Source organism: Myotis yumanensis, unplaced genomic scaffold, assembly GCF_028538775.1.
Source record: "Myotis yumanensis isolate MYYU_CA2020_CCGP unplaced genomic scaffold, mMyoYum1.0.hap1 SCAF_15, whole genome shotgun sequence".
NCBI lineage: Eukaryota > Metazoa > Chordata > Mammalia > Chiroptera > Vespertilionidae > Myotis > Myotis yumanensis.
The window spans coordinates 46,050,458-46,071,658 of record NW_027223766.1 but is presented as its reverse complement, the minus strand read 5'-3'; the positions used below and the strand labels follow the sequence as shown (position 1 = coordinate 46,071,658).

Genomic DNA, 21,201 nt, shown 5'->3' with positions numbered 1-21,201 from the left:
AGTAAAAGAATACCCAAAAGAATAATTTATAGAATAGGTAAAATTAAAACCGAGAATAATCTATTATACTAACTTTTCTTAGGATATTGAAATCCATGTTACATTTCTTTGTCATTGTTCTCTTGTAGGTATATGCCAATCTAACATCTTGCCAAGCTCTTGGAAATATGTGTGTGATGAACATGAATTCTTATAACTCTGCCACTTTTGATGCATGTCGACTATTTCAGTTTGTCTTTGAAAATACTGCTGGACTACGCACTATTCATTCTGTTTCATTTTGGTGAGGATAGTCTGATGGATGAACTGCCATTTTGCCAAATTCAGTGCAGTTACTTTCACAAATATTAATATAAATATTGCTTCCCCATTATTAAAACAATTGTAATTGTCCATAGGAGACAGAATCTTCCATGGCTGTTCTATGGAGATCAGCTTGGATTAGCACCTCAAATCCTCGATACTACACCTCTTCCTTCAAATTTCAGTTTTAAAGGGCAAAACCAGGTACAAGCATAACGACATTTTTATTTTCAATTTGAAAAGGGAATAAGAATGTTACTAGTCATAAGTATTGCTTCTTTAGGTTGTTTTTCAATTTTAATTACTAAACTTAATCTAAGTATCAGCTATTCATAGTAACTAAACAAAACAGAGTTTAGCTGTCTTACTTGAGTACATATATGTGTGCCTGGATTATGTGATTATGGCAGCAAGTACTACCTGTGGGGTTGGGAAAGGTAGTTCTCATCACCAAATGCAAAACAATCTCTGTCCCTTTATATCTCTGCATATTTACGAAGTACTTCCAAACACAGACCAGGGCTCTCTGCCACTTCCCCAGCACTTCACGGGTCCCAGTTCTCGCCTCCAGCTTTTTGACTTTGTGGAATGAAGTAACAGATGATTCCCTCCCCTATCCCTACCCCCCATTTAACAGGCTTGAAAGGAGGTTGTCACTAGCACTGCCCCTCAATTCTGAAACAATAGATTTCATGCCAAAAAAACAACACAAAATCTGGTCCATTTATTTTAGGTGTGTTCCGTCATAGAGACACTTGGATTAATTTTGCTTCAAAATTAAGATAACTGAATTTAATATTTGATCTCTGGAAAAAGAAAAGATCAGTCAGTCATCAATAACAATTTCTTTATAGAATATTAGTGGCCCAGTGCATGGATTTGTGCACATTGAAAGAAGAAATAACATGAGATAACAAAAACATGACATAAAAACAACACTGATAAAAACAATGACTGATAAATTGATTAAACTTACTCTAATATCTCCCTCTATACCACATTAAGAGGAAAAACACTTTCAGAGTACTTGACTAATTTCCCTTGTGATGAAGTATTTACAACTTTAACTAAAGCCACATGCTCTTTGAACTTGAGAGAAAGCAACATATAACTGACCATGTCCAAAAATGGGTTCAGGTAAGAATATGCCTACTCTGCCTAGATTGGCGCAAGAGCTTTATATGAATCGCCCATGTGCAAGTCAACATTTATTTTTAAATTGCCATGTGCGTCATATGTACCGGCCGGCCAGTCGGTCGGACGGTCAGATGGACGTATGGCTGGTCACTTAGCCTTTTATATATAGAAGTTTATATTGCTTTTAGAGTATGTGACGTTATTTTATTCTTTTTCTTTAATCAGAATACACAAATGAAGTTTGTTGCTGCTTCCTATGATGTAAGAGGAAATTTTCTCAAGTGGCAAACTTTAGAAGGTGGTGTTTTACAGGTCAGCATGATCCTAGCTAAAGAATTACTTAAGTGCCTTATTTTTGCCTGAGGAAAAGATTAGTTTATTGCTTGAATAATGGAGTATCAGTTGCATGCGACAGTTGATTTTTTCTTGTGCTTTAAATTGGAATTTCTCAAAAGCACCTTGTTAGGGCTTTCATTTAACTTTTTTCCTTCTTAACTTTTATACCTTTAATACATTAGGTAAGTATTATATAAAGTATAATACTTTATATGGAGATCAGCTTGGATTTGAGAATTGTTGACTACAATCCAAGAAAACATTTGTGAGAGATACTTATCAGTTGTATTCTTTTGCTGTAGCTTTGTCCAGACACAGAAACAAGGTTAAATGCAGCGTATTCTTTTGGAACAACCTATCGACAAGACGTAAGTTTACGTTTGAACTGCGTTAAACAGTCTGTATTTTATTTTATTTATTTATATTTATTTATTTAAACAGTCTGTATTTTAGTTTCATTTTCACATTAGCATAATTGGAATCATCTTTGAATGTTTGAAATTGGAAATGTTTTTAATAGTAATGAAGAACTTCACTGATTGACATTTTTTTATTACCTGGGTACAGAAAATCTTAATTAGCATGAAGAGAGTACCTTGTCCTCCACAGAGTTTTATACATCATATAATGTTAGATTTTAATAATCAGTTGTTGATTCGCTTCTAGGCATATAGGTCTTCAAAACAAAGTGTACTTCTGAGAGTTTTGGAATAAAATAAAATTGTTACTTTGTTTTTAGTGACTAATAAAAACGTTACTCACTCCTCCCTCTCACCCTCCCAGTAACAAATAAAATGCTTTTTTAAATCTTTTCCTTCTCCTTCCTTCCCTGACCTTTCTTCTTTTCATAATCCATTTCGAAATAACAGCATTGTACAAAGGAATATTATGAACCATTAAACATTCAGTAGTTTACAAAAATACTTCTTGATTAAATGCATATACATACAGCATAAAACAAAACTGTGATTCCACTTTTGGTAAAGCCATGATGAGAAATCTATCATAGAAAACACTGGAAGAAAAGAAACATTTTTAATGTGGTTATGTCTGTATGATAGGATTACATGTGCCTTTTTTATATTTTGCAAATTTTCTATCACGCATATGAATTCACTTTTATTATCAGAAATGTCATATATTATTTCCCCAAAAAAAGAAAAATAAATGTGTCTACCACGGCCAGAAGAATCAATACTTGTTAAATGCCTGCTGCTGTGTGTTCAGCATTTTATCATTGTTATCTGATCCATGAAATACCTATGAAATTATTATCTGTGCTTCACAGAGAGGAAATGGTGCTCTGTGAGGTTAGGTAATTTACTTAAGGTCTTGCATCAAGTAAATTGTGTAGCTAATGTTCTGTTAAGTTAAACAGTTGTGGTTTTTCCATTGAACTTGACTGCCTCTCAAGTACTTCACAGAGTAGTAGAGAAAACAGCTATATAGACAGAAACTTGGAAAGAATATGGTAAGTGTTGATAGGTATGGACAAGGTACATCGTTGGCAGTTCCTGAGGGAGTAGAGAAGGGCTTCATACTTGGGCTCGTAGAATGAATATGAGTTTTCTAGGAGAACATAGTGGGGAAGGGACTGTCAGGCAGAAGCAACATTTGCAACGATAGAGACATAGAGTAGCCTAGCATATTTAGGAACAGCAAGTTGATTAGTAGGAATGGACTATAAACTGGTAGGGAGCAGTGAGAAATGAGCCTGGCTTTGTTAGGGGAGCCAAATCACAGACAGCATTGCACATCAGGAAAAAGAATCAGGACCTCATCCCTTTTCTCTGCTGTACCTTTAATGTTGAGAATGAAGGCATATCCTCTATAGCTGGGTTGTAGGACAAGAGCCAGGCAGTTCCTTACTGTTAGTTTTCTTTGGCCCTTATTTTTTATTGATTTTTTTTTTTACAGAGAGGAAGGGAGAGGGATAGAGAGTTAGAAACATCGTTGAGAGAGAAACATAGATCAGCTGCCTCCTGCACACCCCCTACTGGGGATGTGCCCACAACCAAGGTACATGCCCTTAACCGGAATCAAATCCAGGACCTTTCAGTCCGCAGGCCGACGCTCTATCCACTGAGCCAAACCGGCTAGGGCTAGCCCTTATTTTTTAAAAATCATATTTATAGCCGAAACCGGTTTGGCTCAGTGGATAGAGCGTCGGCCTGTGGACTGAAGGGTCCCGGGTTCGATTCCGGTCAAGGGCATGTACCTGGGTTGCGGGCACATCCCCTGTGGGGGATGTGCAGGAGGCGGCTGATTGATGTTTCTCTCTCATCGATGTTTCTAACTCTCTATCTCTCTCTCCCTTCCTCTCTGTAAAAAAATCAATAAAATATAATTTTTAAAAAAAAATCATATTTATAGCTTCATGTTTTGTAAGGCGCAGGAAATGCACATAGACAAGGTAATTTAAAGATACTTTATTTTATAAAAATTTAAAAAAAACAGTCTTTTAAAGATAATAAACATGCTTTGTAATATTCAGTTGGGATGCTTTTATTTTTATTTTCCAGTGTGTGATTCCTGTCTCTAAGATCTTAACTGACTTTCCCACTCCTATATTTTATGATTTATACCTTGAATATACCGATGAAAATCAACACCAATATATTTGGGCTCTGCCTGTGTTAAACCTAAATCTTCAACACAATAAAATATTTGTGAACCAAGGTAAGACATCCATATATACCATTCTTTCTCTGAGCTGAACTCAATAAATAGGTCAACCAACCTGATAACTTAATATACCACAAATTATAAGAAAGGTAATAGGTTCTCTCTTACTTTTTGGTTTGATATAGCATGCTAAAAAGTGAAACAATTAGATTGCTGGTATATTTAGAAAATTTTACAAAATGTGTCAGGCTTATTGTTAAGAAATTATATTATTGCTAAAAGTGTGTCCTGAGAAAAAGGTAATAGAACTGGGCTTCTTCAAGGTGTCCTGAAGCTGCTTTTGGGACAAATTCATTTCTTTCATTGTTTCCCATATTATAAAATTCTGCTTATTCAGGTAATTTGCAGGGACAGTTCTTCCAAACTGATGAAAAGTCCAAACAATCAGAAAACATTCCAATGAGGTAGAAAAATCTAGTAGGAATTTCTTACAATAGGTGTGCTTTGTGTGTGTGTTTGCAATAATTTTATCTAAAACAAAATGTACTAACTTTGTGTGTTAAATTTATTCAGTAAGCTCCTTGAGAGCCATCTTGAACAATTTTTTAAAAACATTTTGTATTGATTTCAGAGAGAAGGGGGAGAGAGGGAGAGAGAGAGAAACATCAATGATGACCCTGCACCCCCCCCCCCCCCCCCCCCCAGTGGGGATTGAGCTCGCAATCTGGGCATGTGCCCTGACCGGGAATCAAACCAGCAACCTCTTGGTTCCTGGGTCACAGCTCAACCGTTGCGCCTTACCAGCGGGGCAGATCTGGAACCATTTGAAGGTACTTTTTTAATGCCATTTTTTTCTCTTTATAATAAAAGACAGTAACTCTGGCAAGTGGCTTCTGACTCGGCGCATTTTCTTAGTGGATGCACTAAGTGGACGAGAAAATGACTTAGGAAGTCAGCCGAGATTAATTCGAATTGCTACACGGATATCCCTGAGGTAAACAAACGTCTCACGCACTGAATTAGGCTTGAAGCATAGAGCAAAATGTCATAAAAGAACATGTTCACCAGTAGTTACCAAATGAAAGCAATAAGGACAACTGAACTGAAACAAGACCTAAGGTTGTTTTAGATATCTGTGCAGTAGATTGGTTTAGCCCGTGGTCGGCAAACTGCGGCTCGCGGGCCACATGCGGCCCTTTGGCCCCTTGAGTGTGGCTCTTCCTAAGCCTTAGGAGTACCCTAATTCAGTTAATAACAGTGTACCTACCTATATAGTTTAAGTTTAAAAAATTTGGCTCTCAAAAGGAATTTCAATCGTTGCACTTGTTGATATTTGGCTCCGTTGACTAATGAGTTTGCCGACCACTGGTTTAGGCCGACAGAGGTGAGGAGCCAAGAGGAGAATGACCACAAGAGCTCATAGAGCTTTATCAGAATTCACGTTCTGTGAGGCCTCCCTCCAGACGTGCTGAATGAGAGCGGGTGGAGAGGTGGAGGGCAGGGTGGGCATTAGTGCGCTGAAATGGGTGTGTTAGAAAGAGCCTGCCAGGTGATGGCGGTAGGCATATCTTCATCCCCCCTTTTTGGCTACTTTAAGGATGACCCAGTTACTGCACCATGCAGCCCTCATTTCTCTCTTTTCCAGTGTGAGATTACTGTCTCTAAGACCTTAACCACCTTTTCCATTCCAATATTTTATGATGCGTACCTAAATACGCTGATGAAAATCAGCACTGTCATCTTACGTTAGTCTGCACTTCAGGATATATTATTTTTTTCACTGCTGTTTTATTTTGATTTTCATAGCAATCTTATGAGGTAGGCAGTACAGAAACTTTGTCTTGTATCTGGCTGAAATCTAAACGTACAGTGTTTGTAGTATCCCCTCAACCTGCTAGTGTATCCCTAGTAAAAATGAAGTCAAAGCTAGTCAGGCCGAAACCGGTTTGGCTTGGTGGATAGAGCGTCGGCCTGCGGACTGAAGGGTCCCAGGTTCAATTCCGGTCAAGGGCATGTACCTGGGTTGCGGGCACATCCCCGGTGGGAGATGTGCAGGAGGCAGCTGATCGATGTTTCTCTCTCATCGATGTTTCTAACTCTCTCTCTCTCTCCCTTCCTCTCTGTAAAAAATCAATAAAATATATTTTAAAAAAAAAAGCTAGTCAGGCTTGACTTGATTTTAGTAAAACCATGCTGGCCCCTGGAGCTTGGCAGTTTCCTTTTTGAGTTTACAAGCTGTATATTACTAATGCATTGAATTCAGCAAAATGTGCCCTACTATGTGCCATAAACAGTACTAGAGCTGATATGTTGTTTTGTTAAGAATTCATTGAACATTAGGATTTATCCACCTTTCTCTAGGGCTTATGTACCACTAACTTGAATATTTCTCAAAAATGGTTCACAATATTTCAGTGATTTCATTTGTAAATTTCATAGAATCTATATCAATAAGAGTTTCTAAATTTGTCTCAGAAGGTTTATTTCCTTAATTTTAGAGAGGGAAAGAGAGGGAGGGAGGGAGAAACATCGATGTGAGAGAGATACATCAATCAGTTGCCTCCTGTAATGCTCTGACCGGGGATAGAACCTACAGCCTAGGTATGTGCCCTGACCAGGAATCAAATGCGTGACCTTCTGGTATACCAGTACAGGACAACGCTCCAACCAATTTAGCCACACTGCCCAGGGTTCAGAGGGTTTATTTTCATATTAAAGTTTTAACTACTTAAGATAGCTTGTGTTATTACTACTAGTTTATGTTTAATTTTTCCTAGTCTTTATTAACTGGTTGGTTCTGAGATTACCAAAATTGTCCATGTTAAGTTCAAAAGAAACGATAAATGATAAGTCAAATATATGTTTAAGGGCCTAGATGTACTTATAACAAGAAATGTATTTTCTTTTAAACAGCATCCACCTTGTACCCAACACAAAAAAAGGAAACATCTACCCTCCCTTAATTACCATTGGCTACAGTGACATTGATGTCAAAGATCCCAACAGCCAGCTTGTGAAGGTGAATCTTTACTAATCAGTGCCTCTATGTGCATTCATATGGGATACAGTTCACATTACAGTCAAAGGACAATTAGTCCTTTTTCAAGTTTTACATAAACACTGCTCATTATATAGTCAAGTGTTAATTGGTTTTTACTAACGATGGTCAGAGGTGAGTTCTTATGGATCCTGAGTATTAAAAAGGCAAGACTAAGGTTTTTGTAGACATTGTCACCACCAGCTGGGCATCCCTGTGAGGATATTGAGGCAGGCTGAGACGCAGAGTCTGCTGCTCATTCTCTTTGGCCGCCTTGCTGCTGTTAAGATTTTGTCTTCTCCTTGCCCCGGCCTACAAAAACCAGCCAATGGAGGCATAAATAAGGGGAACAACAAATTGATGTTTCTCTCAAAATCAAAAAATTAATAAAATAAAAGATTTTGTCTTCTTTTCCAATTAAACCAGGAACTCAGACTTTACGGTGGGTAGTCTTGTCCACTTGAAGACACACTTCAACAGGCAGAAAGAGATTCCAGTGATCAACTTTATCCCTAGTGCTCAAATGAACTACAGAATGCAGCTTGGACCTGCAGCCAAGTTGGCTTCCTACTACTTCCCCAACTCAATTAATTAAATTTCACTGCAGAGCTAAGGGCCTCCCCTGCTTGGCAGGGTCTGTAGATGGGAGAGAGACCGTCTAAACCCTGACAACAGGCTACACCAAAGAGCATGAGCCTGGAAAAGGCTGGGCCATCCATGCTCAGTGTCTCCTCTCCAGTAGATAAGGCATTTCTGCTTTGAAGAGGGGTAAATGCAAGAGGATGGAGACTCAAGCCAAAGGTGACCCTTCTCTGCTTTTTCCTCAGAGAGGTTACGTGGTCATCCCCTTGCCTCTCTAAAAACATGAAAAATGGGGGGAGAAGCATCTCTTCCCTCCAAGACTCACGAGTAGCTTTTAATTTCCACTGTTTTACTTTTCTGAATTGTAATGTTCTGGCTTCTTCAGCCAGTGCTTTTGGCCTCCCTGTGGTGCTGGTACTTGTACTCAGGTACTATTGGGTGTAGGCTTTCCTTCAGCAAAAAGAAGGCACATAACATAGCTTTTCTCTAAAAGATGTTCTTCCTCATTTGTATTACCTAATCCAACGTTAAAATCCGTTTTCGTTGTCTTGGCTTACATACACTGTAATAAGAGAAGGAGAAAATCCAGAAGCATGCTTAGTAACAAAAGACTGCTCGGTTTAAACTTTCCTGGAGTGATAATTCTCGGGTAACCAAGAGTATGAGTATATTTATTTTAACATAAAACATTTCTGGATCTTTTCTTCACATATTTTTCTTGTCCAAAATATTCCAAACTAAGTCTTGACAAATTGGGAAAAAAGAGAGTTGAGAGAATCATAAAACTGTACTGACAAAGTCCACCTCAAATTCATTCTAATTGTAGAATATACAGTTCTTTCATCATTTCTTATGACAGCTGTTAAAAAATTCTACATTAGTTTTAAGCATTCAGCTACATCTCTGCTCTCACCAATAGCTAATAAACTTCCCTCATATTTTACGAGGATCGAGACTATTCAGTATGAATTTCCTCAGATTTCCTCTCTAATACTCCAGTGTTTCATTGTCCTTCCTGTCTCTCAATCCTATTTCTAAGGGAGAAAGAAAAGATCCTTCCTCCTTTCTTCAGCTAATGTACTTGTATTTGTTTATAGACTTTCTACAGTGTTCTGTTTCACCCCAACCCCTTATTCAATCAGCTTCTGTTAGTCCCTTTTTTTTTGCTTATAACAACTTTCAGGTTGCCCCATCTTAAAAGCGAACTAAAATACACAAAACAATAAAATGCTTCCTTAATTTTGTTAGCTTTTCAGCTTGCTATTGTATATCTTTTCTTGATTTTTCCAACCATTTATTCTTTCATCATTTGCAAGCCACTATAATAAAAACAACATAAGAACAGGCATGTAGATCAGAGAACCCAGAAATCAACCCAAACCATTATGCTCAATTAATACTTGACAATAGAGGCAAGAGCATACAATAGAGTAGAGACAGTCTCTTCAATACATTGGACAGGTACTTGCAAAAAAAAAATGAAACTAGACCACCAACTTACACCATACACAAGAATAAACTCAAAATGGATTAAAGACTTAAATGTAAGTTGAGCAACCATAAAAATACTAGAAGAAAATATAGGCAGAAAAATATCAGACATCTCACATAGCAGAATTTTCACCCGATACATTGCCTATGGCAAGAGAAACAAAGGGAAAAATAAATAAATGGGCCATTTTGATCCTTTGAAAAAATTCTTTCCATGAAGGTCTGCAATGAATTTCACATACAATAGCTTTATTTCTTTAACTTGACACTTAGACACTTGACACTGAACTCTTGTTCCTGAACCTCCCTGACTCGCCTCTCCTACCTCTCACAATACTGTTTCTCTTAATCTTTTACCGGTTCTTCTTTCTCTTCCTGTCTTAATGCAGAGGTATCCCTAAGATTCTTGTTCAACCCTTGTTTCATCTGCCTGCTTAGGATGTGATTGTTTAGCCAGTTGCTAAATTCTCGATACTATAAGATCTGTCACATTCCTCAGTTACAGAAACCTATCAGAAAATGAAATATGATTAGTTTGGACTGACTGCTGTTAATGAACTAACCTAGCTTCTAATGAAACCCCTTTTCCTGAACGTGAGTCCAAAAGGAATATTTAAGCAGCATGAATAATTCCCCAAAGCATATCCATTTATGTATAAGTTAGGGTCAACTCTAGTAAGTATTAATAATTAAAAAATATGGCATTTAAGGTAAAATCCAGCTATAAATGTATTTTTATAGTAAAAGTAGATTTGTGTTATATAATTTTAGTATGGCTAATTTGCTTTATTTTAAATATCAGGTTTCTTTCTCTGTCGAATATGAAATGAATCAAGAAGAAGCACGTATCCAGACAGATGTGAGTTTATTTTAACCTGTTGAAATATTTACAGTATAATTTTTAAATAAAAAAACTTAGATGGACAGGAAAGTTGTCAAAATAGGTTAGAATTATATCCTTCACCCAGCCTCCCCTTAATATTAACATCTTACATAACTCTAGTACAGCGATCATAACCAGGAAATTAATATTGATATGAGCCTGTTAACTAATCTTTGAATTTCACATGTTTTTTACTATTCTTTTTTTGTTTAGGATGCAGGCCAGGGTTGCACATTGCTTTATCCGTCTTCTCCTTTGATCTGTGACAGTTCTTTAGTTGTTCTCTGTCTTTAATGCCTGACCCTACCATTTTTGAATTATTATGGCTCTTAATTGGGCTTATCTGATATCTTCCCATGATTAAATGTAGTTTTAGAACAGATACTACAGAAATGATACTATGCCCTTCTCAGTGAATCATGTCAGAAAATATTTGATGTGCATATGTCTTATTATTGACATTAACTGTGATCGTATGACTAAGATGATTATCTGCAGAGTTCTCTACTGTATTTTACCATTTGTAACTAATAAATATCTTAGGGAGAGATACTTTGAAATTATGCAGATATCACAGTTATTCTTTTGACCTCTAATTTTAGCATCTATTGACAATTCTTGCCTGTAAAAAGTATTACTGTGATATCTGTGTGATGATTTTCTGTTTCCGTCGTTTCTTCTATATTTGTCAATTGAAATCCTATAAAGATGAGCTGTTCTTTTGCCTACATTTATTTATTTATTTATTTAAATCAGTAAGGACTAGTGGATACCTATTTATTCTTGTGATTATAGTCCATCACCATTTTCTTGCTCAATTTGTTCCAGATGTGGCCACTGGGTGGGGGGTGGGGGGGTCCTTCAATTTGGCTCCTATGTTCTTTGAACATACCATCCACCACCATTTTTTAGTACTTTTAGACTTTATAGTGTTCTTTTTGAACACTGATGAGGGAAATTACATAAATCCCTAAACTGTCTTTTCTGTCCTTAGATTGCTTTGGGTGTGTTGGGTGGGCTCGCTGTTTTAACATCTCTTTTGAAGACGGCGGGGTGGAAGAGGCGCATTGGGAGTCCTATGATTGACTTACAGGTATGGTCTCAGGAGGTCTTAAGTACTTTTTTATCTTTGACCATTGCATGTTCTTCTGATAAGACACAGCTAGTGGATGAGTAAAAAGTTTGCCTGGAGTTTCTCTGGGTAGAAGCATACCTCCTTCCCCTCCCACGTTGCTGCCCTCCAGTCTGCCTCCCCCCTCAGCGCTGCTGTTGCCTCCTCCCGTCCTCGCCAGCACTTGGTATTTTTCCAGCCTTTCCATTCCTTGCCAACCTGGGGGTGTAAGGAGTATGCCGTTGTTGATTCAATTTTTATTTCTCTGATTACTCTTCACATGCTTCATGCATCACTTGGGTTTTCCCTTTTGTTTATATCTGTTGCCGGTTTTTCTATTAGACTTGCAATTGTTCTTATTTATTTAAAGGTGGTTGTTTGTTTTTTGTATTTTCTAAATATGAATCCCCTTTTGTTTTTTTGTTGAAATTTCTTCTCCAAGTGTGACCCATCTGTTATTTATCTGTGTGTTCCTGTGTTTAACAGAAACTCTTAATTTTGATATTGTCACATCTGAAGTTTTTCATATTACAATATATTTTGCTTTTAAGATCTTGCTTAAGAAAGCCTTTGCCATCTCAAGTTCAAAAATATATTCTCCCATGTTTTATTCTTTTAACTTTGCAGTTTTACTTCTCTTTTAATGTTTAAAATAGATTTTGTTTTAATTTTTATCTGTCATTTTTGAATATTTGCCATGTGCCAGGCACTTTGTTAAACTGTACATGTATAATTCATTTAATCCTCACAATAGCTGTATGAAGTTGGGTATGACTATTCCCATTTTCCACAGAGGAAATTTTGGCAGACATTAAATAAATTTTATACTCACTTAATTTTTATAGCAACTCAGTAATAGGTGGTACTTCCATCTATCTGATTAAGAACATGAAAAAGCAACGTAGTAACTTGTTTGTGCTGGGATATCTTTGTGACTCCAAAGCGAACAGGCCAAGGGATCAGGGGAGGGGGCTTTGACTTACATCTGGGATGGTGAGGAAAGGCTTCCCAGAGAAGTGGGGTGTAAGCTGGTATATATTTTTTTAAATATATGTTATTGCTTTTTTACAGAGAGGAAGGGAGAGGGATAGAGAGTTAGAAACATCGATGAGACAGAAACATCGATCAGCTGCCTCCTGCACACCCCGCACTGGGGATGTGCCCACAACCCAGGTACATGCCCTTGACCGGAATCGAACCTGGGGCCCTTCAGTCTGCAGGCCAACGCTCTATCCACTGAGCCAAACCATGGCAGCTGGTGTATTTTTATCTGTGATTTCCACTGCTGGGTGCCTGGCCCTCTACCAGGTGCGAGGGCAAGTGGCAGTGAGCAAAGACAGACGTGGCCTCTGCCCTCAGAGTTTACCAGAGAGAATAAGGGAAGAATTTGTGATGAAACAGTACCCATTTCATTCCACAAAATATCTGAGATGAAGGTGTGGGGTGGCAAGTCATTAAACGGCCAGCACTGGCAGATAGAGCTAAAAAAGTTCGTTTGGGTCTAGGTTGTGAAGGACCTTGTAGGTTAGGAATTTATATTTCAGTGGAGTCACTGGTGAAGAGTGACAGTCCGTCCAATTTACACTTGAGGAAGCTGACTCTGGCAGTCGTGTGGAGGATAGACGAGGAGAAGGGCTCCAAACTGGGAGAAAATTAGGAAGCAATTCTGCCTCAGGTGGTGAAAGAGGAGGAGGGTGGAATAAAACAGGCTATCGGGAATGGGACCAACGGTAAGGACCCAAGGGTGTCTAGGAGTGGCCGCAGCTGGTCTTGCTAACTAATCCATGCATACATGCAACAAGGCTGCCAGCTTGAGAAACTGGTACAGAATATGTTGCTCAAAGTGGTAGTGTAACTGCACTGAGTCTATAACAGCTGTCATTCTTTTTAAATTGCAGACAGTTATGAAATTCATGGTGTACTACGCTGGTGATCTGACCAATGTATTTGTTATCATCACTGTGGCCACGGGTCTTTATTGGCTTATTTTCTTCAAAGTAAGTGAGTTGCTGAATTTAACCTGAATGCCAATGACTGACTGGTAGGTGCTCGTTCTAAAGGAGCTATTTTTATTTGGGAGGATTTCTGATTTATTGCGAGCATTACCGCCTTCCTTCGGGTTAGAAAGTATGCTGAGTAAAAGCCGTCTATGCTTGTATTTACTGGTGTAATTTTTGTCACAGGCACAGAAGTCTGTCTCTGTGTTTCTACCAACGCCGACTCAGGAAGAACGTTTTGGTACTTTTGTGGGATGTGCTTTTGCTCTGAAGGTATGTTTCAAAGGACAGGGTAAAAACTGTAAAAGGCCTGCTAAGGCACTTGTAAGTCTTTAAAATTAAAGTACAGTGGAGTCGTGGTTCTCCACCTTCATTCATTTCAGAAGGCTCTTCAAGGAGCGATTTGATTGAAAACTGAATCATTTTTTTCCACTAGAAAGAATGTAGATTAAATTAATCCGTTCCAGTTTCCCAAATAATTCCACGTTTTAACCTTTTTCAGTGGCCTGTGATCTTTGTTTTGTGAGCACTTTCACACCCTTAGAGACATCAGCATTCTTAATGGCCTCTTTATGTTTTAAAATTGTGCTAATCATCAGTTTCACCATGCCAGTCGGTAGCCAGATCAGACATGCAAACAGTTCTATCATACTTTGCAATTATTTCTTTTTTAAGCTCTATCATTATTCTCACAGCTTTCCTTTTCACTTTGCTGCTGTCACTAACCTTCTTAGGACCCATGATGACTTACTGTATGTATTTAATAATAATAAGCAGCAACAAAAGCAAAAAAATCCCAAAACGCCCCACTGAAATATTCACAGCACAATTTCCTGAGATGTTAACAAGGGAAGGTTTACTGGTAAACGGACTCATATTCGCGCATTCTCGCCTTTATCACCTGGAAGACGTGTGAACCCTTACAGGTATCAACATGAAAGGGTTGTCGGGTGGAGAACAGAAGTTTTGTTCAACAACTGAGACATTTTTTTTAAAACAACTTTGTCGAGAACCGATTGTTCAAGATGAATATTTACTCCGAGAACTGAGGTTTGACTGTACTTTCAAAATCTTTGGAATTTAGTTTGATTTTGAAAGAAAGCATGAGTTACTGTTTTACACAGGAAGTCTACTTTTTTTTAAAAAAAAATGTATTTTTATTGATTTCAGAGAGGAAGGGAGAGGGAGAGAGAGAGATAGGAACATCAATGATGAGAGAGAATCATTGATTGGCTGCCTCCTGCACGCCCTCTACTGGGGATTAAGCCCGCAACCCAGGCATGTGCCCTGACCAGAATAGAACTTGGGACCCTTTAGTCTGCAGGCTGACACTCTATCCACTTAGCCAAACTGGCTAGGGTTATACCACTTTTATGGATAATAGCTCATTTTGAAAATCTGGTTTAAATAACTTTCTAGGGAGCCATAAATATATTTGAATTAAATGAGTTGTAGCTAATTTGATAAAATAATATTTCATTTTATGACATTCTTCTTTAAAGTCTGATGATGCCCTCACAACAGGGACAAAATGCCTTCAGGCGTGAATTTTGTTTCTGTAAATTGAAAGTAAAAGGTACTGAAATCTTAGAATTTGTTTTCTGTCTCCATAGTCCATTCCTCCTCTTCCCATAGCATCCCTTCTCCTCAGGTCATTGTTTGTCAGTGTATGTGAAGCTCTTTGCATGCCTCTGTGGTAGATCTCATCTCGTTGTACGGTGATTAGTAACTGCTTTTCCCATTTACTGTGACCTCCCTGAGGAGAGGAATCATCCCATACTTAGATTTTTATCCTTTAATTAATAATGCATCAACTAGGAAGAATGCCTCATTTTAAACATATTACTTTCTATAAATGAAAAATGTGTCTCAGCCACACATTTTTTTAAATCAGAAATCTCAACTCCAGAAATAGAAAAAAAAAAAGGACTATGAAAATATCTTAACACTTTAATTAGAACAAGCAAATTATAGTGGGAAAATATCTTCACTTATAAAGAAGTCAGATTATCTAGAAAACAAAGTCTATTTCTAGAAACCTTGGAAAAGAGAGCCAATTACGCAAGGCCCATGTATAGGAGAGGCAGTGTATCTCCTTTTTTCATATTCTTATTGCAAACAAAGATGGAAGAAGGGAAGATGAAATAATATGTGTATAAAATTTCTGTGAGTTAGGTGGTTCCATATTACTTTATGAACTTCTAGTGACTTCTGATGGTATTACAACTTTGTCACTTGTGAAAATTATATGTTCTTAGGATTGCAGTATATTTGCTTCTAATGAATTAGTATCGGTGCCCTGGCTGGTGTTGCTAAGTGGTTAGAGTGTCAACCCGTGTACGGAAGGGCCGTGGGTTTGATTCCCGGACAAGGGCACGCACCTGGGTTGCAGGTTGGATTCCGGCCCGGTTGCGTGTATGGGAAGCAAATGATTGATGTGTCTCTCTTACATTCATCTCTCTATCTCCCTCTCCCTCTCCCTCTAAAAAAAAATCAATGGGAAAAATATCCTCGGGTGAGGATTAACAAAAAAACAAACACACAGAAAATAATTAGTATTGGTTTTATAAGTAGGTTTAATGTGGATGCTTTTAGGTGTTTTGTTTGTCATTCTCAGGCTCTGCAGTTTTTGCATAAGCTCGTATCCCAGGTTACCATTGATATATTCTTTATCGATTGGGAGCGGCCTAAAGGAAAGGTTCTTAAAGCTGTTGAAGGTAACACGTAACCATTTGTGCCAAAATTCTCTTGCTATCTATCCTTGCAGAACAAAGATGAAGTAACCCCTTCACTCATTTTATCTCCCTGACCAGGTGAGGGTGGTGTGAGGAGTGCCACCGTTCCCGTAAGCATATGGAGAACATATTTTGTAGCAAATGAATGGAATGAAATTCAGACTGTGAGAAAAATCAATCCACTTTTTCAAGTACTTACTGTCCTCTTCTTTTTGGAGGTATAAACTATTTGACATAATTGTATGCAACTTGTGGGCACCACATAAATGTTCATTTAATTTGATTCCAGCCAAGTTTTCATGTGAGCAGAAGAGTTTTCTAAAGATGGAAATATTGTTCAAACAATTAAAAAAAAGGAGTGGCTTTGCCCTGGCCGGCTTGGCTCAGTGTTTAGAGCAGGGGTGGGCAAACTTTTTGACTCGAGGGCCACAATGGGTTGGTTCTTAAACTGGACCGGAGGGCCGGAACAAAAGCATGGATGGAGTGTTTGTGTGAACTAATATAAATTCAAAGTAAACATCATTACATAAAAGGGTACGGTCTTTTTTTTTTTTTTAGTTTTATTCATTTCAAACGGGCCGGATCCGGCCCGCGGGCCGTAGTTTGCCCACGGCTGGTTTAGAGTGTCGGCCCTGGACAGAGGGGTTGTGGTGCAGGGCACATGCCTGGGTTGCAGGTTTAAACCCCATCTCCAGTCGGGCCACCAGTGGAGTCGGACTGCAAGTTGGAGGCAACCAATTGATGTATCTTCCTCACCTCAGTGTTTTTCTGTCTGTCCCCTTTCCCCTTCCTTCCACTCCCTAAAAATCAATGGAAAACGTATCCTCACTCTTTGGGTGAGAATTAAATTAAAAAACAAACAAACAAAAAACCACAGCAGTGGCTTTTCAAAAATCATGGTAAAATATACATAATGTGAAATTTATCATCAACCATTTTTAAGTATACAGTTCAATAATAAGTACATTCACATTGTTGAGCAAACAATTTCTAGAACTCTTTTCATATTGCAGAACTGAAACTGTGCCCATTTAACTAGTAACTCCCCATTCACCCTCTCCAGCCCCTGAAAACCACCACTCTGTTTTCTGTCTCTCTGAATTTTTAAAAAAATATATTTTATTGATTTTTTACAAAGAGGAAGGGAGATAGATAGAGAGTTAGAAACATTGATGAGAGAGAAACATTGATCAGATGCCTCCTGCATACCTCCTACTGGGGATGTGCCTGCAACCAAGGTACATGCCCTTGACCGGAATCGAACCCTTCAGTCTGCAGGCCGACGCTCTATCCACTGAGCCAAACCGGTTACAGCTGTCTCTCTGAATTTGATTGCTCTGGGTAAGGAGTGGCTTTTAAACCATTGGCTTATAGCAGAATCCCCTGGGAAAGCTTTTACTAACCAAAAACCTATGCCTTGCCTCATTCCCTAGAGACTATATTTGATTCAATAGCTCTGAGGTAGGCCCAGGTATCTGTATAGCGGGGCCTTGACTTACGAGTTTAATTCGTTCCGTGACGGAGCTCGTAACTCAAATTATTCGTATGTCAAATCAAAAAGTGAACGAGTGAGACACGTGATGCTGGCCTGATGTTGTGGTGTTCACTGTGATGTTCACTGCGCCAACTAGCGGTGGGGTATCTGAAGCTGGCCTGTAACCCCAATTTTAGCTCACAACTCAAAGCAAAAAATCGGCCGAGAGGCGGCTCGTATCTCAAAAAACTCGTTAGTCGGGACACTCGTAAGTCAAGGCCCCACTGTACTTTGAAAAAGTCCCTTCGCTCCATGATTCATATTCTTACTCCTGTATTAGAACCACTATTATAAGGTTGAAATTTTCCAACAAGTTATTATTGAAGTCCTACTATGAACTGTGTCCTGTGTTAAGAGCTGAACGAGACACAATGAATGGGTCAGTGCTCTTTATAGCTATTTCATGGGTCTCGTTGGAATTATTAAAGGAAGTATTCAATACTGAATATGGGACTGAAATATGGAAACTATTTATACAGGTAACAGACTTCCTCAGGAATCATGAATCTTCTGTCTGTCTGCCTTCCTTCCCTTTCCCTTCTTTCCCTCCTTTCTTCTTTCTTTCCTTTTCTAAAGCTAGGAGAATGTGTGTGTCCCTAGGACGTACGAACACTATCTCAATTATTTATAGTAGTGTTTTTCAAAGCTTTAAAGGGAATTACATGAGAAAGAAGTTTCTATCCAAGTAAGTTGAGAAAACACTGGATTCAATAGTCATGTAGATTTCTTTACCATAAAAAGAATTTTGCATGGTGTCTGGCATATGTTAAAATCTCATGAAATGTTGGTTTCTCATTGGTAGTTTACTGAAGAAAGTTTTATTCTTCTGACAAATTTTTGAGCTTTTTCAGTGTATATGATAATAGGGTTATATTTGGCCTTTATTTGTATTGAAGAAAATACCAGATGAACTATTTTATGTTAAGTGTTTTGTAATTAAAAATACCAGATAATTGTTTTTATCTAGATTTTCTGCTGTTTGTATGAACTTGAATATTTTCATTTTTTAAGGTAAGTAGGGAGGAGTATTTAATTTTTAAACTAGAGAAGTTTCCTTCATTCTTGTCTGTTTAAATTACTATTTTTCCTTTTCACTACAGGTTGTGGGATTTAAGAACTTAGCATTAATGGATTCATCCTCTAGTCTTTCCAGAGACCCGTCCAGCTACATGCCTCCTTATAGTCGCATTTTGAGATATGCAGTGTCTTCCGCTCTCTGGCTAGTGATTGGAATGATACAGGTAACAAGAGATTATACTTTTTTATTATTATTATTTTTTACAGAGAGGAAGGGAGAGGGATAGAGAGTTAGAAACATCGATGAGAGAGAAACATGGATCAGCTGCCCTCTGCACACCCCCTACTGGGGATGTGCCCGCAACCAAGGTACATGCCCTTGACCAGAATCGAACCTGGGACCCTTCAGTCCGCAGGCCGACGCTCTATCCACTGGGCCAAACCGGTCAGGGCAAGAGATTATACTTTTAAGCAACATTGCCTCTCTATATTTATAACTGTTTACATACTGATTATCCTTCAATATTGACCACATTCTGATAACTGACAATAAGACCAATAATAGCTAATAACTAATTCTTATATAATGTTATAATCCAGGCACTGTGTTAATTGCATTGTGCATGTTAACTTTTTAAATTTTTATAGTAGCCCTCAGAGATAGGTCTATGAGTAACCTCATTTTACAGATGAGGTCCCTGAGGCACAGAAAGGTTAAATAGTTGCCTGAAGCGATACAGTTAGAGCTTGGCAGAGCTGCAGCTGGAGCCCAGGCATTCTGATTTCAGAGATACATTCTTATCAATAGGAGGCTCTGGAGTCTTCCGAAGTCGGCAGCTTTCTAGTCAGATGATGGACTCCTTGTTTAGCATATGCATAACTACAGGATGGCTCATTTACCTTTAATATTCTTTTTTCCTCTGAAATATAACTTCTTTTTTTTTTTTTTTTTTTTTTTTTTAATTAAATCTTTATTGTTCAGATTATTACATTTGTTCCTCTTTTTTCCCCCCATAACTCCCCTCCTTCCAGCTCCCACCCCACCCTCCACCCTCACTCCCCACCCACTGTGTTCATCCATAGGTGCATGATTTTTGTCCAGTCACTTCCCGCATCTCCCACACCCCTTTTTCCCCCAAGAATAGTCAGTCCATTCCCTTTCTATGTCCCTGATTCTATTATAATCACCAGTTCATTCTGTACATCAGGTTATTTATTCACTTGATTCTTAGATTCATTTGTTGATAGATGCATGTTTGTTGTTCATAATTTGTATCTTTACCTTTTTCTTCTTCTTCCTCTTCTTAAAGGATACCTTTCAGCATTTCATATAATACTGGTTTGGCGGTGATGAACTCCTTTAGCTTTTCCTTATCTGTGAAGCTCTTTATCTGACCTTCAATTCTGAATGATAGCTTTGCTGGATAAAGTAATCTTGGTTGTAGGTTCTTGGTATTCAGCACTTTGAAAATTTCTTGCCATTCCCTTCTGGCCTGCAAAGTTTCTGTTGAGAAATCAGCTGACAGTCGTATGGGTATTCCCTTGTAGGTAATTGAGCCTCTTTCTCTTGCTGCTTTTAAGATTTTCTCTTTGTCTTTTGCTCTTGGCATTTTAATGATGATGTGTCTTGGTGTGGTCCTCTTTGGATTCCTTTTGTTTGGGGTTCTCTGCGCTTCTTGGACCTGTAAGTCCATTTCTTTCACCAGGTGGGGGAAGTTTTCTGCCATTATTTCTTGAAATAGGTTTTCAATATCTTGCTGTCTCTCATCTTCTGGCACTCCAATGACTCTGATATTAGACCGCTTAAAGCTGTCCCAGAGGCTCCTTACACTATCTTCACACTTTCGGATTCTTTTTTCATTTTGCTTTTCCAATTGGGTGTTTTTTGTCGAATCTTTGGTTTGATTATTGTACTCCTCTGGTCTGCTATTGGGTATAATATTCTTTATTTCAGTCCGTGTATGCTTACTTTCTAATTTCTTTATCGTAGCATCGAGGGTCTCATTAGTTTTCGTGAGGTTCTGCACAAATTTATGGCAAGCCCTCAAAATTGCGATTCTTAGCTCCATATCCTCCATTTCTGTCATGTTTTTTTGTCTCCGCATCTTTTATGCTTTCTTGGTGCACCCCCTTGTGGTCTCTGTGCGCAGTCTTGTTCTAGCCAAGCCTTAATTGTTGTAGTTAACACTAGGGGGATTTGACCCTCAGGCCGGCTGGCTATAGGAATCAGCTGTGCGGAAAACTCTGTCTTCTGGGGAGGCGCTAATCCAGCCTTTGCCTGAGGCGATCAGCAAATGGCTGTGCGCAGGCTTTGGGCGGGGTGGGATCAACAGGGCGGGCGGAGGGAGCAGTTATGGCCACGCTCAGTCCCGTTCCCAGAGGCTCTGCTTCTCAGAACCCCGGCAGCCGCTGC

The 21,201-nt window shown here is 38.6% G+C and overlaps 1 protein-coding gene and 1 long non-coding RNA gene across 2 annotated transcripts in view; one reads left to right on the top strand and one right to left on the bottom strand.

Moving 5' to 3' along the window:
• The window catches only part of LOC138993157 (uncharacterized), a 73,872-nt gene that overhangs the window by 8,674 nt on the left and 43,997 nt on the right, over nt 1–21,201 (bottom strand). The window lies entirely within an intron of this gene.
• The window catches only part of TMEM67 (transmembrane protein 67), a 39,960-nt gene that overhangs the window by 12,660 nt on the left and 6,099 nt on the right, over nt 1–21,201 (top strand). Inside the window, exons 8-21 of the mRNA XM_070392267.1 lie at nt 129–283; nt 399–507; nt 1,666–1,752; nt 2,079–2,144; nt 4,299–4,455; nt 5,272–5,395; nt 7,315–7,420; nt 10,314–10,370; nt 11,389–11,487; nt 13,404–13,502; nt 13,689–13,775; nt 16,120–16,219; nt 16,316–16,455; nt 18,872–19,012. Of these exons, the coding sequence (XP_070248368.1) occupies nt 129–283; nt 399–507; nt 1,666–1,752; nt 2,079–2,144; nt 4,299–4,455; nt 5,272–5,395; nt 7,315–7,420; nt 10,314–10,370; nt 11,389–11,487; nt 13,404–13,502; nt 13,689–13,775; nt 16,120–16,219; nt 16,316–16,455; nt 18,872–19,012 (1,527 nt within the window). The remainder of the gene's footprint in view (nt 1–128; nt 284–398; nt 508–1,665; nt 1,753–2,078; nt 2,145–4,298; nt 4,456–5,271; nt 5,396–7,314; nt 7,421–10,313; nt 10,371–11,388; nt 11,488–13,403; nt 13,503–13,688; nt 13,776–16,119; nt 16,220–16,315; nt 16,456–18,871; nt 19,013–21,201) is intronic.